The 17500-nt window shown below is 45.7% G+C and overlaps 1 protein-coding gene across 1 annotated transcript in view; it reads right to left on the reverse strand.

Moving 5' to 3' along the window:
• dlgap1a (discs, large homolog-associated protein 1a) overlaps nt 1-17500 on the reverse strand; it is a gene marked incomplete at both ends in the record, with an annotated part of 216856 nt that overhangs the window by 10087 nt on the left and 189269 nt on the right. Inside the window, one exon of the mRNA XM_084327741.1 lies at nt 16323-16405. Coding sequence (XP_084183867.1) covers nt 16323-16405 — 83 coding nt within the window. The remainder of the gene's footprint in view (nt 1-16322; nt 16406-17500) is intronic.

The raw sequence follows: 17500 nt of genomic DNA on the forward strand, positions 1-17500 counted from the left end.
ACTGCCTCATCTTCTCAAGTTGATTGATGATTTTGGCAATCTATCGGGATTCAGGATAAATTGCCAAAGTCGGCCTTCCTCCCACTTAATGCCCCTGCAAAGGATATATTCCTTCCAGAAAAAATACCAATGGTAAAAAACTTTAGATGTCTAGGAGTTGAAATATTCCCTACTATATGCCAAACGGTGAAGTATAATTACTAGAGCTGGGCCATTAACGGCGTTAACGTGCTGCGTTAATGCTATACTAGTATCGCGCGATAATATAATTAACGCATTCATCTAAAAAAAAATAAAAATAAAATTTTTTTTTTTTACCTTTATTTACCCAGGGTAGGTTCGCTGAGCACAGATGCTCTTTTTCAGGAACGCCCTGCTTCACATTCATACAGTTCCATTCACACCTGGGAGCTGCCCAGTACAACCACAGTTGACACCATTGGCCAATGAGCAACTCCACTGGAGCAGTTGATTCAAGCCATGTCACATAGTTCAAATTTGAAATGATTCTTTCTGTTTTGCTCCTGAGAGTGTACTGTACTGTACTGGTAATATTATTTATTTGTGTTAACTTCTGTGTTGTGAAGGATCAGATTAAACCGAATATATATATTTATTTATGGATATATATTTAATAGTATTTGTATATCGTTTGATATCCCCTGTATATTCCTTGTACAATATGCACTGAATATCCCTTTAGTCTACTAAACAGCCCATAATAGTTTCATTCTACCATTGGACGAGAACCTGGCGCCAGCAGCCATACCCCTAGGTTCAAGTTCAATCGTGCCGACCAACATGTCGTGGCAAGCCCGGTTCCGCGTAGGAATACGTCTGGCGAAATACGAATGGTACTATTTGTTCACAGCGCATATATATATGGCGCAAGTAAAGTAGAACTTTCTTTTAGTCCATTAGTTCTTTACCCTCCAACCTAGTAACAGACGCGAAGCCTCACCCACGACGCACGTGTGGTGCAGTAAGGCCTACTTGGCCTCAGAATAGGCATTGAGATATCGTGTGGATTAATAGTTGAATTGTCATAGTTTGGCACTATACCGTCGAGTTGGACGTATTTCTATTAAGCTAATAATAGTCTATTATGTATGGTGCATCGTTCGGTTAGAGTTATAAAGTGAGCAGCACCCCCATCGTTCCTGACGTTATCTGGAGTCTTAACCAGGCTGGGCAGACCACTTGTGGTGCTTGCATCCGAGGAGCTCCGGGCCAGGACGAGTGGACCTGTACATTGGATTACTTTACCCGGACGACGGCGAGCCTTCCACGGCTTGGATTATCTACATGCTTTGGGTGCTTTGATTATTCCATGGATAACGGCCAACACTGCTGAGTGTTGGAACTACCCCCCGGAGAGGAGTCCAGGTGAGACGGCGCTCTACACCAGTGAGGTCGCCTCACGTCTCTCCGTTGTGGACCGGCAGCTACCGTCCACCAGAGGGTCCAGCTGTATTCATCTGCGGACCGAGGTTCTGTGGGCATCGTGTTCAGGACTCTGAATTCTCGCAAGAAATCGTCGGCCAGATGGGATACCGCCAGCGGCTCTTCTAACCCCCCCTCCTACTGTCTTACAACCAGCGGGACCCCCCCCCCCCCCCTTAGTGTATCCAGCTATAATCATTTAAGTACCATCGCTATAGTTCCCTAAAGAACCGGGTTGTATACTTACTCCCTGCGTAACCAGAGATTGGACATTCAATGTTGATTTACCTACGAATACTCATTTGCCATACAAGTGCATTTCAAATCATAAATGTCATCAAGTGAACGTTGTATATACCCTTTGCTATATAAAATATTCGATTTGTACATTTGTGTGGACTTCGTTTCATCAGGTGGGAAAGTGTTCATCATATCTATATCATGTACTGGATGGCCAGAAGTTAAAGTACAAGAGGTAGTGGTTTAATAATACCATACTTATCAATACAGTCAGGGAATTGTACCCCTCAGTTACAATTGGTCCTTCGAGCCGGAGGGTAACTAGTGTAATATTAATATAGTGTTATTAATATTAAAATGGCCTATGATGAACACTCCACGAAACGGTCCTCCTAACGTAGAACGCCCGCAGCGCAGACGACAGCCACCTCAGTACTTAGAGGATTACGCTGTCAGTCAACTACCTAGCCTTCGACAAACGGTAAACGCGGTAAAAGTAGAAAGTAAAATTATGTCTGACCTTAACGACCAGGTTTCCCCGACCACAGAGGCCCTAGTAGGTTCTAATGTAACTGACCAAGCTCACGGTGGGGACCAGGAGGGAGCTGACATGCCTTTACCCCCCGCCAATACCGAAGAAGTAGTCCCCGACCAGCCCCGGGAGGAAGACAACCCTACAGAGAGAGAACTCTGCACGGAAGAAGAGGAGGAGAGCGCCGAGGAAATAGAGCTCCAGGACTCCCCAACGAGTACACCCAGGAGCGGCTCACTCAGGAGCGGCTCACCTCCACAACCGCCTTCCCCCAGCGAAGCGGAGAGGATGCTACAACAGGCGTTCCTCGTCAGCCTGACAGCCTCTACCGAACGCGATCGACTTCAGGGTGAACGCGATCGACTTCAGGGCGAACGCGATCGACTCCAAGCACAGCAACGGAGCGAAGAAGAGCGCATACGCCTGGAGATGAGACGCCTTCAGACGGAAGAGAATATGGCAAGAGACCGGGCCAACGCCCAGCGCGCCGCTGCCGGTGCCCAAAGAGAAGCAGATCTCACCAAGCGCGAAGTCGAGCGCGACAAGTTACAAGCGCAGCTAATGGAGCAGCTGATCCTCAAGGCAACACCCTCTCCCTCCGCCAGGGGTTCAAGGAACTCGTCGAGACAACAGTCAAGGGCAGCGTCTCCTAACCGAGCAAGCGACCCTGAACTTGACCAACAGACCAAGCCTATACCCCCCGCAGACCCCCTTCCCAGACCGGTCCAAGCGAGACCCAGCTACAAGGAAGGAGCGGCATACACTGCGGAGAAGCTAAATAAACGACTACAGGATCTGGAAGACCTGATAGAGGAAGAAGAGGGAGAGGAGGAGAACCAAGCCCGACGACAGCACAGTACTCCACCGGACCAGGAGGTCCAGTACAGCCCAGGCTATACCCCCGCGGCGCTGCGCTACAGACCCCCGACTCTATTCACGGGTGAGCACGACGCACGACCAGCCCCGAGGAATAGCACCTGGACCAGCGGGCCATGGTACCCTGTCGGTACCAGCCCACAGAGAGGCGCAAGAGGAGACTCGCCTAGGAGGTCTCTCCCCCAACGCTCGCCGATGTATCAGCCATCCACGGCGTCATACATTGCCACGCCGTCGCTTCCAGACTTCACCTATGAGAATCGAGCACAGTACACGGAGCTCCGGATGTGCTTAGAGACAATGATGGTGGATGTCGCTGATGAACGCCACAAGTATGCAATATTACTGAAGCACCTGAAAGTACCGCGAGCGCACAATATAGCGCTAGCCTATGGCACCTCTACGACCCCATACACCGCGGCCCTAGCAGCGCTGGACCAGAGATATGGACGTATATGGGATTACGTAATCCAAGAGATAAGGCATATTGATCGCCTACCCCCAGCAACAGACAATCGCTCATTAGACGACCTGTCAATCAAAGTGCAGTCCCTGGTAGGGATGCTGGGAGCGCAACGGGAAAAGGGCATGCATGAGCTATACGCCAACTCTAACGTCGAGAGGATTTTGGAGAAGCTGCCACCCGCAAGACAAGAGCGTTTTAGGCGGCAGAGAGACTACCGGGATCCTAACGGCCCCGAACCATCCCTCCTTGATCTAGCCGACTTCCTGGCGAGAGAAGTCAGCAGCTTACGACTGGATACGTTCGGGCGGAGCACGCCAAGCTCCAGAGAGGGACCCAGGAGAATAAATGATGGAAGAAGATCGGTGACTGTCATGCACCAATCAGAGTCAGTACCGAGCAGTAAGAGCCACAGTACCCCCTCGAGAAAAGAGAAGTGGAAGATGGTGTGCCCCTACTGTGAGAAAGAACACTGGCTGTCACAATGTGACCTGTTCACAAAGATGAATGCAGAAGAAGTGAGTCAATGGATAAAGTCCAACAGGCGCTGTTACCGATGTGCGCGCAGTCACATGGCAGCCGAATGCCGCCTAAAGAAAAGGTGCAGTCGGTGCGACGGAGCCCATCTAGATATACTACACGACAGTAACAGAAGACGGCCTTCACCTGCACCATCGAGCGGCACCAAGGCAAGTGTCATGTACATTGACCCCGCCAGCAGCAGCGGCGCCCAAGTGCTCTTAAAGGTAGTCCGTGTGACATTGAGCTACCAAGATAAAGTCATGGACACTTACGCCGTCCTTGATGACGGGTCAGAGAAGACCCTTCTGCTCGCGTCCGCTGCGGCCCAGCTGGGACTGCGGGGGAGCGAGAACCAAATGACGATTCGGACAATAAGAAGAGATTTAAAGACGATAAAGGGCGAGAATGTCTCCTTCACTATCGCAGCAAACGGGCAGCCAGAGCGACGGTATAGGATTACAAATGCTTTCACCAGCCAAGAAATAGGACTATCGCAGTACACCTACCCTATCGCCAAGTTGATGGATAAATATGTGCACCTGCGTCAACTACCTATCCCGCTCATAGACGGCGCTACCCCGACCCTGCTGATAGGCTCCGACCATGCAGAACTCATAGTCCCGATTGACCGGGTCCATACAGGACCCCGAGGCTGTCCTGCAGCAGTCGAGACCCGCCTAGGGTGGACACTACAAGGCCCCCTCGCTAAATCTCTCAACCGAACAGCAGCCACTAGCTGCCTCCACTCCAGAACGACAGAAGAAGACACCACTCTCCTGCAGCATGTCGAGAGGCTATGGACACTAGAGACAATGCCCTTTAAGAACGAAAAGAAAGATATTCGTTCTAAAGAAGACATTTACGCCATCAACCTACTCGAGCAAGGGACAAAGAGAGTCACAGTCGGCGGAGTGATGAGATACGCAACTCCACTCCTGAGGCGAGAGGGAATGCCCACCTTTCACGCAAAGAAAGACGCCACGGAGCGCTATCTATTGAACACGGAGCGGCGCCTAGCCAAAGACCCCGCTCAAGAGGGTGTGTACCGCGCTGAGATTGAGAAGCTAATCACAGCGGGACACGTGACAAAGATTGACATTAAAGAGGCCGATCAGACGACCAAATCATGGTACGTGCCGCATCACAAGGTCCACCACAACGGCAAGGATCGCATTGTGTTTAACTGCAGCTACCAGATCGGATCCCAAAATCTGAATAAAGAGCTCTTGCCCGGCCCCACACTCGGCCCCTCCCTACTAGGCGTGCTACTGCGCTTCCGCCAGGACAAGGTGGCTATCAGCGGGGATATCAAAGGGATGTTCCTGCAGGTGAGACTAGTGGAGGAGGACAAGCCCCTGCTGCGGTTCCTATGGAGAGAGAGGATCGGAGATGAGAACCCAGCCATCTACCAGTGGGAAGTACTCCCCTTCGGAACCACATGCAGCCCGTGCTGTGCTACATTTGCACTACAGAAACACGTCGCAGAGGACCCAGCAGCAGATGAAGAGGTCCGACACAGTGTGAAGAACAGTTTCTACGTGGACAACTGTTTACAAAGCGTTTCGACTCAAGAAGAAGCCGAGGCTCTCCTAATCAAGCTACGCGCCTCCCTGATCAAAGGCGGCTTTGATCTCAGGCAGTGGGCCAGCAGTGACTCGCACGTATTGCGCAGCCTCTCCCCCGCGGACAAGGCTGCCAGCAGCGAGACCTGGATGGCGACCATCCCAGGAGAAGCCCAAGAAATGACACTAGGACTAGTCTGGCGCTTCAAAACAGACTCGCTCCACTATAGACACAAACCCCTGACTCCAGAGCAGGGAAGGTCGACGGCGACACCGACCACCAGACGGAGTGTGTACAGAACACTCGCCAGACAATATGACCCGTTGGGATGTATTCTACCTTACACCACCAGGGCAAAGATGATTGTACGAGCACTATGGGACAAGGACCAGGGCTGGGACGACCCCATACCCGCACACCTTGCCTCAACATGGAGAGAGTGGGAGACGGAACTCCGCTCACTCCCAGGCATCAATATACGCCGCAGCTACTTCCCATCCACAGTGAGGCCAGAGACATGCAAGATTGATCTACACGTCTTCAGCGACGCCTCCGAAGTAGCCTATGGATCGGTGGCCTACTTGCGTGCCCAAGAGAAGGGAGGAAAGATACACACTGCTTTCATCCTGGCTCGCTCAAGAATAGCCCCACGAAAGCAACAATCTATCCCGCGTCTAGAGCTCTCCGCAGCCCTAGCAGGAGCGCATCTAGCCACGTTAATCCAACGTGAACTCACCATTCCGGTGCACAGAACAATCTTGTGGTCAGATTCCACGACAGTACTCACATGGATCAAGTCTGATTCATGCAGATACAAAGTCTTCGTGGGAGTCAGAGTCACCGAGATTCAAGAGTTAACAGAAGCAGCGAGCTGGCGGTATGTGGACACCAAACACAACCCAGCTGACGTCATCACCCGGGGAATGTCTCTGGATGACCTCACCCGTCGCAACATCTACAGTGACGGACCAGAATTCCTCAAGCTCCCGGAAGAAGAGTGGCCTACGCCCACCCCACGGGAAGCAAGTAACGAGGAGGCTGAGAACAAGAAACCTATGTTCTGTGGACTGAGCACAGTCGCCTCCACAGACCCCAACATAGATGACTGCATTACCCTAGAGAGTGCGCAGCAAAAGACATTCCTGTGGCACCACCCAGAGATTCAGTCCACCACTGACATTTCAGCAGCTGACTACGAAGAAGCAGAACTTCTTCTACTACAACGAGCCCAGAGAGACTCGTTCCCCGATGAGCTAGACTGTCTACAGGGAGGAAAGCCCGTCCCATCAGACAGCAGACTGCTCCACCTGGCACCCGAGAGTGACGCCCATAATCTCATCAGAGTGGGTGGTCGCCTGCGGAGAGCCCCCGATCTACCGGATGACATTAAGTACCCGATAGTCTTGAACAGCCGACACAAGGTCACAGAGCTGATCATAAAGAAATACGACGAGGATGTACACCACGCAGGAGCAGAGAGAGTCTTCGCGGAGATCAGACGTCGCTATTGGATATTTCAAGGAAGAGAAGCGGTGCGACGCTTCCAGCGAACCTGTCTAGACTGCCGAAAGTGGCGCGCGCAGCCCAGCATACCACGGATGGCTGACTTACCCCCCTGTCGCCTCCGACTCGGCGACAAGCCATTCCACTCCACAGGCATGGACTGTTTTGGCCCGTTGTATATAAAGAGAGGAAGAGGAACCGAGAAGCGGTGGGGTATTGTATTCAAATGCATGACCACCAGAGCGATACATATCGAGCTCCTTCCGACCATGAGCACAGACTCATTCCTTATGGCCTTCCGAAGATTCACATCACGGAAAGGAAAACCGTCTACATTGTTGTCTGATCACGGGACAAACTTCAAAGGCGGAGAAAGAGAGCTGAGAGAGAGCTTCCAAGCTATGGGCCCAGAACTTAAGACCCACCTAGCTCCATCCCAGATTGACTTCCAGTTTAATCCCCCGAACGCACCCCACTTCGGTGGAACCTGGGAACGAGAAGTACGTTCTATAAAGACAGCCCTGTACGCCGTGCTTGGGGCCCAGACTGTGGCGGAGGAAGTCCTAATGACAGTCCTCACGGAGATCGAGGGAGTATTGAACTCAAAACCCCTCGGTTACGTCTCCAGTGATGTAGCAGATGTCGACCCAGTCACCCCCAACACACTCTTAATTGGGCGGCTGGACCCCGCGCTACCCCAGACAATGTACAGGCCTGAAGAAGCGAACGGCCGAAGAATGTGGAGGTCAAGTACTAGCTGACAAGTTTTGGAGCAGCTTCCTACTCCACTACCTACCGTCTCTACAGACCCGCCAGAAGTGGGTAAAAGAGAGAGACAATTTGACAGAAGGAACAGTCGTCATGATTATCGACCAGTCACTACCCAGAGCTATGTGGCCGGCTGGCCGCGTAAGCAAAGTGATCACCGGTGCCGATGGCAAGGTCCGAGCAGCTGAAGTACTCGTCCAAGGGCGAACTTACACACGACCCGTGGCGAGGCTAATAGAACTGCCCCGACTCCCAGATACTATCGATGATGACCATGACCCCATGACTTTGTGAGTTGACTGACCCTTACAGCGGACCTTGAGTGGTAGACAGTGCGGTTAATCTGTCTCTGCTTAGCTAATTAGGTGGGACTAATTAGGGGGCGGCTGTTGTGAAGGATCAGATTAAACCGAATATATATATTTATTTATGGATATATATTTAATAGTATTTGTATATCGTTTGATATCCCCTGTATATTCCTTGTACAATATGCACTGAATATCCCTTTAGTCTACAGCCCATAATAGTTTCATTCTACCATTGGACGAGAACCTGGCGCCAGCAGCCATACCCCTAGGTTCAAGTTCAATCGTGCCGACCAACATGTCGTGGCAAGCCCGGTTCCGCGTAGGAATACGTCTGGCGAAATACGAATGGTACTATTTGTTCACAGCGCATATATATATGGCGCAAGTAAAGTAGAACTTTCTTTTAGTCCATTAGTTCTTTACCCTCCAACCTAGTAACAGACGCGAAGCCTCACCCACGACGCACGTGTGGTGCAGTAAGGCCTACTTGGCCTCAGAATAGGCATTGAGATATCGTGTGGATTAATAGTTGAATTGTCATAGTTTGGCACTATACCGTCGAGTTGGACGTATTTCTATTAAGCTAATAATAGTCTATTATGTATGGTGCATCGTTCGGTTAGAGTTATAAAGTGAGCAGCACCCCCATCGTTCCTGACGTTATCTGGAGTCTTAACCAGGCTGGGCAGACCACTTGTGGTGCTTGCATCCGAGGAGCTCCGGGCCAGGACGAGTGGACCTGTACATTGGATTACTTTACCCGGACGACGGCGAGCCTTCCACGGCTTGGATTATCTACATGCTTTGGGTGCTTTGATTATTCCATGGATAACGGCCAACACTGCTGAGTGTTGGAACTACCCCCCGGAGAGGAGTCCAGGTGAGACGGCGCTCTACACCAGTGAGGTCGCCTCACGTCTCTCCGTTGTGGACCGGCAGCTACCGTCCACCAGAGGGTCCAGCTGTATTCATCTGCGGACCGAGGTTCTGTGGGCATCGTGTTCAGGACTCTGAATTCTCCCAAGAAATCGTCGGCCAGATGGGATACCGCCAGCGGCTCTTCTAACCCCCCCTCCTACTGTCTTACAACCAGCGGGACCCCCCCCCCCCCCCCTTAGTGTATCCAGCTATAATCATTTAAGTACCATCGCTATAGTTCCCTAAAGAACCGGGTTGTATACTTACTCCCTGCGTAACCAGAGATTGGACATTCAATGTTGATTTACCTACGAATACTCATTTGCCATACAAGTGCATTTCAAATCATAAATGTCATCAAGTGAACGTTGTATATACCCTTTGCTATATAAAATATTCGATTTGTACATTTGTGTGGACTTCGTTTCATCAGGTGGGAAAGTGTTCATCATATCTATATCATGTACTGGATGGCCAGAAGTTAAAGTACAAGAGGTAGTGGTTTAATAATACCATACTTATCAATACAGTCAGGGAATTGTACCCCTCAGTTACATTCTGAATAAAACAACTTATTAAACACAAGTACATCTTATTGAACATTATTTTGATATTTCATTACCAATTATCATAGCAAAACAGCTTTTTCAAACAGTCTGTAATGCATTTTGGAAACGGGAGATGGGCTCATGGTGTAATGGGCCACCTGGCCTGAGAAACATAAGGAGGAAAGAAAAAGTAAGGACTTACTTCTGGTCATTATTTGGGTAGAACACACATATTTTGAATGCCTTCGGCAGGTTTTTTTTTCTTTCTTTTTGGGCCATTTTAATCTAGATTAATCTAGATAAAATCCAGGATTGCAGATAGATTAATCTAGATTAAAATTTTTTATCTATGCCCACCTCTAATAATTACACAAAACTCAAAAATTACTTTGACAGTTGGTCCAAACTTAAAAACTCAGTACAGGCCCGAGTATCAATAGTTAATTAATAATATAAGACGGTTACTACATGTGCTAGACGCCAGCAAGGATGCCATTCCACCTATAGCGATGTTGTCCTTGGATGCGATGAAAGCCTTTGATAGGTTGGAATGGTCTTATTTATGGGCAGTACTTGAAAGGATGGGGTTAGGAAACGGATTAATTGATATGATAAAAGTATTATACAAAGACCCATCGGCCATGATTATAACAGGTAAAATTACCTCCGAAATCTTTCCTGTATCGCGCTCCTCCAGACAGGGTTGCCCTCTTAGTCCCGGACTATTCGCTTTATCATTAGAGCCTTTAGCACAGTATATAAGACAATCCCAATCCATAGAACCAATCGCAATTAAGGGCACACAACATCATATTAGTTTATATGCGGACGACGTAATATTGTTCATGCAAAACCCTACCACCTCACTGCCTCATCTTCTCAAGTTGATTGATGATTTTGGCAATCTATCGGGATTTAGGATAAATTGGCCAAAGTCGGCCTTCCTCCCACTTAATGCCCCTGCAAAGGATATATTCCTTCCAGAAAAAATACCAATGGTAAAACACTTTAGATGTCTAGGAGTTGAAATATTCCCTACTATATGCCAAACGGTGAAGTATAATTACACAAAACTCAAAAATTACTTTGACAGTTGGTCCAAACTTAAAAACTCAGTACAGGCCCGAGTATCAATAGTTAAGATGGATGTTTTACCTAAAATCAACTTCATTAGCTCAATGTTACCGTTACCCCCCCCTGAAAAATTACACTCCACCGCATATACATTTATTTGGAACAACAAACCTCTACGAATAAAAAGATCCACCGCACAGAGAAACAAAGCCGACGGAGGTTTAGCATTTCCAGACTTCTACCACTATTTTAAAGCGTACTCTTTAAGACCACTGATTTGGTTTGACTCCCAAGCATCTGCATCCTGGAGAAACTTAGAAGAAAATATAGTGGCACCACATAGACTCCAGGACATAGTATACACCATATTATCAATTAAGCAATGCGAATTGAAATTTGGCCCTCTTATTACACATATCGGATATGGCGTGAAACACAGAAAAAAAATATTCTAACCAACATAAATGGCATAGCCATTCTCCCCTATTCAATGACAATGCACTCCTTATTGGAAAACGACCTATCAGATATCCCAAATGGGAAAAACAGGGCATACATACATTGGGAGATGTCTTCAACAAACAGGGTTTCTGTAGCTATAGAAATACGTAACAAATGTAACCTCACCAGTTCCACATTTTATTTCTACGCACAGTTATTGGAATGTTTGAAGGCTCATGGAGTCCCATTAAAGATACCAATTGAGCACCACAGATATCACAAATTCTTCTATGAAAGAGAGACATCGAGAGGCTTTGTATCTGACTTTTATCATCACTTACTAATGTCTTTGTATGGAATCCTTCCCCTAGACTCAGTCTGGAGGAGGGATATACCAGACTTGGAAGTAGATTTTGATTGGCAAGAAGTCTGGGCAAACGTTCGAATTGCGTCACGCAACCTGGATCATCAACAAATTAATCTTAACTATATTCATAGGACATACCTGACTCCTATAAGATTGAACAGAATGGGACTTAGACAAGATTCTCTATGTTCCTTATGTACAAACGGTGATGATGGTACATTTATGCATATGTATTGGGATTGCCCACCTGTTAAGATATTCTGGGAAGAAGTGACCCTGCAATTATCAGAATATTTTTTTCTGAACATACCTGTACAGCCCTCTGTATTGCTGTTGAATGATGTTTCTCAGTTTGCAGCCCCTATACAGCTAAGGAGACTAGTTTTGTCCGGTCTCACAGCTGCTAAAAAGCTGATAGCATCACGATGGATTCAACAGGATAAAATGTGCCAGAAGGTATGGGTTCTTACCTATCTCGATGTGATTTATCTAGAGATATCTACAGCAAGAATTTTAGGTGTCAGTGAAACCAGCATTGCAATCTGGTTAGAAGTGGTGGAGAGAATAAAGGCTAGCATATGAATTGTAATTCCTGGTTAAAAACGAATGAAAATGGATGGATTATCCAAGGGGGGGTCCTGGGGGGGGGGGAGAAGAGCGAGTAAGAGCATAATGTATGTATTGTATTGGATTGCAAGTATTAGGTATATATCTCGTAAACTACATTTATATTGAATCAAATGGAATGTATAATCCTGTGACTTACTGTGGATATTTACTGTTAATGCTTGTGTATCTAATTTTATGTCATGTTAAAAAAAAAAAAAAAAAAAAACATTTGGTAGTCCAAGGTTAAAGGGGATCTAGAATGCAGTTAGTATGGACAATGTGCAGTTTATGAAATGCATTTGGAAGGCTTGACAGGCAGAATTACTGCACTGGCCCCTCAGGCACTGTTCCTCAAGGGGTCCCCAAACAGTTTGGGCCCCTGAATGGGTAACCCAAAAGAGGCCACGGTAATAACAGAGGGTACATGGCCCCCTACCTGCCTGATTTAAAGTCAGTCACTAGTTTGATCTCTAAAAGAGCTATGACAGCTTAGAGCTGTTGGTGCCCAGCGACCCTTGGGCTCCTTCCTGTAGTGTGGCTGCTGCCAGCAGGAAGATGGTACATGACTTTCCTAAGAACACACACAACAACATGTCAGAGTGAATACACTATGGGGTCCAAGTATGGCAGTTAAATATATTTGATATTTTGTATATTTTATTTGATCTCATACTTTCCTTTGATTGGGATGATTATTACTATTTCGGTAACTGAGAGAGTGAAAGGGTACATAGAAGTCCATCTGATAACCTTTAATCTAGTGGAATAAAAGTACACCCACAAGGGATGGCTACCAGAGAGGATTTCCCATAATGTTGGCATGTTCCTTTAACTACACTATAGTTATGGAGTTCTGGACTAAATCATATCAACAACTAAGATATTCTCATAAGGGGTTAATGTTATGAAATGGGACCCAGGTTGAGAAACACTGTTGCAGGGGTAATAATAATAATAATGGATTGGATTTATATAGCGCTCTTTGTGACACCCCAGAGACCCCAGAGCGCTTACAGAGTCCATTATTCTTTCATACACAGTCATACCGGTGGTGGTAAGCTACAATTGCAGCCAGAGCTGCCCTGAGGCAGACTCACGGAAGCGTGGCGAATAATCATCGCCTACGGCCCCTCCGACCACCACCAACATTCATTCACATGCATTACACATTCATACGAGGCAAGTAGGTTAAGTGTCTTGCCCAAGGACACAACGGCAGTGGACATGGGCTTGAGCGGGATTCGAACCACCAACCCTTCGATCATTGGACGACCCGCTCTACCCCTGAGCCACGCCGCCCCACATCAATTTGTTTAACATTCTCGCTTAGAGGAAGGTGGTGTAACGTTACTTCTGCCTTCTCTCTGAGGAGACAGTGTGAATGAACCTCCTACACACACAGCCAATCAGCAGTCAGGGTGGGAGGCAATGAGAGAGAGAGGGGGGAGAGGGAGATAGAGGGAGAGGGAGAGAAAGGGATAAGGAGAGAGAGAGGGATAGAGAGAGAGAGGAAGATGGAGAGAGAGGGATAGGGAGAGGGGAAGAGAGAGAGAGAGAGAAATAGAGAGAGAGAGAGGAGAGGTAGAGGTAGAGAGAGAGAGAGAGAGAGAGAGAGAGAGAGAGAGAGAGAGAGAGAGAGAGAGAGAGAGAGAGAGAGAGAGAGAGAGAGAGAGAAAACAGAGAGGTAGAGAGAGGGAGAGATAGGAGAGAGAGAGAGAGAGAGAGAGAGAGAGAGAGAGAGAGAGTGCTTAAATAACTTTGTTATTTAATGTTTGCCTAAGTGGGAATGTAACCGCTACCCATTTAGTTACACTTGGCCAAAGTGACACTGGCTTTACTGGAAGCCAAAGTAAATCTACTAAATATTCAACTAAAAGTAACTTCACCATCATCTATCAATTTTGAGTACAAGATAAATGTTTATGACAAATGTAAAGCGCTGCTGGCAACAGAGTCACTTGATTTAACTGCAATTAGAGAGAGAGAGAGACATAACATACAATCATGATTTTCTTTACATTTGACCAAAATCTCAAAAGGACCATAAAACCATCCGAAGAAAACTGTTCCACCTCCATTAATTACTTCCTAATAATTAGCAGCAGGTGATGATTTAGTCAAGATCAAACGCAGTATTAGACTACTTGACACCTTCATTGAAGAGGTTTCCTTTCAACAAGACTAAATCAGTGTGGAACATCAATAACAGCTCATTATGCAATCAATTTGACTTGAATGCCACTTGTGTAGGAGCAGATAACACTCTTATCAATCAGTGGAAATGAATGTATTCTTATTTATTTTTGAGTAAACCATTTGGCCATGTACCCGTTAAACTCAAAACTAAACTCAAAACTGTTAAACAGTAATCCAGAACTATTTTATTGTAAAAATAAAAAATAAATTGATTTTATAGTATGTCTGCACTTTATGTGCTCATTTCATCATTCATGTCTTTTCTATTCTACTAAACGGAATCAAACCATAAACAAGGTGGCCTGTTGGGATGTTAGATCCTAATGTGAAAAACTGTGATTTTATATGTCTGCTCATTTGACCCTTGCTATTATTTTACTTATTTGTACTTTTATCTCTATGCCCCACTCTGGGTACATACTCTGACCTTTATCATGTTTTGTAACAGATTACAGAAGCCTATTGGAACGTGAGGTTCTCATATGATTTGATTAATATATCTGCATTATTTAATCCCACTTTATGCTTTGCTCTTGCTGCTTGTTTTACACAGATTTGTATGTCTTATTTCTTACTGATGTAAAGCACTTTGAACTGCAATCCCCTGTATGAAAGGTGCTATACAAATAAAATTATTATTATTATTATTATTATTATTATTATTATTATTATTATTATTATTATTATTATTATTATTATTATTATTATTATTATTATTATTATTATTATTATTATTATTATTATTATTATTATTATTATTATTATTATTATTATTATTATTATTATTATTATTATTATTATTATTATTATTATTATTATTATTATTATTATTATTATTATTATTATTATTATTATTATTATTATTATTATTATTATTATTATTATTATTATTATTATTATTATTATTATTATTATTATAATAATGTGTAAGCATAATAAAGTCCCTGAAGTCTTTTCACAAGGCAGCATACTGCTAGTCTCCTCCGCCAGGTATTGAGATGCTTGAGGTGAAGGGTTTAAAATGTAACACTGTGCTGTGGCTCAAAATAATCCGTCCACTTCTAAAACATCAGCCACCGCACATTATGGCACATTGCATGGCGGAATGAAAGGACGGTGACAGATGAGTGTGTAGGCGTCTGTCAAGGAGAGAGAGAGAGCCAGGAGAGAGAGAGAGTGCCAGACTGTTTTGATTATGCAGGTGACACAGGAAATGACTCAGCTAACTGCACCCGGGCAAAATGGCAGCGGCGTATACGTTGGATAACTGTAAAAGGTAATACCTACCTACTGCTCAGTTTAAACAGCGGTTTTTCATCGTCAGGAATGAGGACCATATAGACCCAACCACATGCCAATTACGGTCAATAAGAGCGTAATTCAGTTTAGCTTGCCAGCCGAAGTGAAAACAATTTGGACTCAACCATTAAATTACAACCTTAGTGAACATAATCCCTTTAAGATTCTCTGATTGGTTAGAAGGGAGAGGCTCACTGTGAAACTTTGGAGTGTAATATCACTTCACTGCTATTCAATGAAACTCACTCACAGTAGACAGTGAGTCAGTGTGTCCACATTAAGATATGTTTTGGAACAAAATTCAAACGAAAGAAGCTTTTTTTTTAATCTTTTTTTTTTATCCACTTTTTCTCCTTATTTTCTATTTTTCTCCCATCCCAATTCCGTGTATCCAATTATCCCCTCCCCTGTTTTGAACGTTGCTCGACTATGCCCCCCACTGGTCGGTTGTAGAGAGGATAGAAGCCTTGCATCACGTGTTCCCTAGGCACATGGTGCACATGCTCTGTTATCATGTATGACAACTCATACAGCCAACACTTAAGTAGGCATGTTGAGGTCAATTGAAATAGACAATTTGAAGATAAGCGCCAATAAAATGCCAGGAAGATTTACCAATTTTGAGTTGAAGTCTAAAGGGTCCACTCACCCTCTCTCGTCCTCCACCTGAACCCCTATGGAGGCGAACTTGGACGGGTCCTCTGGGTCCTGAGTCTCCTCTGGCCCGTCAACCTACAGAGACACAAGAACAGAACATAGAATCACAGTGAATCCAGGATTCTAAGAAGAGGATGGGTCAGCGTTGTCATAGAATCATTACAAAATGGCTTCCCCTGTCTCACTGGGAGACAAATCCCCTGCCCTCCACTGTCTCACTGGGAGACACATCTTGTTGTAAGAAGTACCGTTGTCCTCCTGTGCTGAATAGCTTCTGTGAGAATGTTGGGGCCCATCCTCTAATCCTAGCAGTGAATCCCAATAAATACAGACTGCTACTTCTCATTAGGGGGATTTCTTAATGACACTTTTCCTTTATTTTCAGTAAACCACTTTCCCATCTAACCACTCAACTCAAAACTGTAAAGTGTAAAAGTCCCTCAAGCCCCCCCCCCCCCTCAGTTTATCATACTTCAAATCATCTTGTTTAGAGGTCTGTAGGTGGGCAGACCACCCAATCAGAAGTTAGAAACAGGACTTTATTTGTGCTATTCTTCCATTTGCTGAATACATTTAAAAAATATTTTCTTAAAATTTGATTGGGTGAGCAAGACACACGTTTGGTTGAGCTACTCCCACCCCTGCCCATAGCTGGCCCCAACCACCATAAATAAGAAATAAAAATGGAGACATGTTCTCATTCTCTAGTTGACTGACTGAACTCTGAAGACAATGACTAATAGTAGACAACAGGTAGATATGAAATTGTAATTGTATTTGTTGTATTTCTTGTCTGTATGCAGTTTGTTTATGTTGGGTAATGTTTGTAAACACTGGAGTGAAATAGATCTATATTTATAATGCGATAAGAAAGTTACTAAACTCTTTCTGAATGTATGTGAAGACGCCCCACGCTATACATGGACTGTGGCTTTAAAGGCCCTCCCATAGTCGAGCAGACTCCGCGGAGGTCCGCGCGGACTCTTTGAGCTTTGATCTCAGCGGACAGCAGACCCACAGCAGAGTCCAAGTGCGAAGCTCCTATTTTCTGACGCGCGGACGTCCGCGCCGCTGACTTGGGCTGAGGTTAGACTAGTGTATTCCTGGCGTTTTTTTATACGTTTTTGACGACGTATCATGTCCTATCTACACAGAAACGCGTTTTTTGGC

The sequence above is a fragment of the Notolepis coatsorum genome, assembly GCF_963971535.1.
Source record: "Notolepis coatsorum genome assembly, chromosome: 13".
Classification (NCBI taxonomy): domain Eukaryota; kingdom Metazoa; phylum Chordata; class Actinopteri; order Aulopiformes; family Paralepididae; genus Notolepis; species Notolepis coatsorum.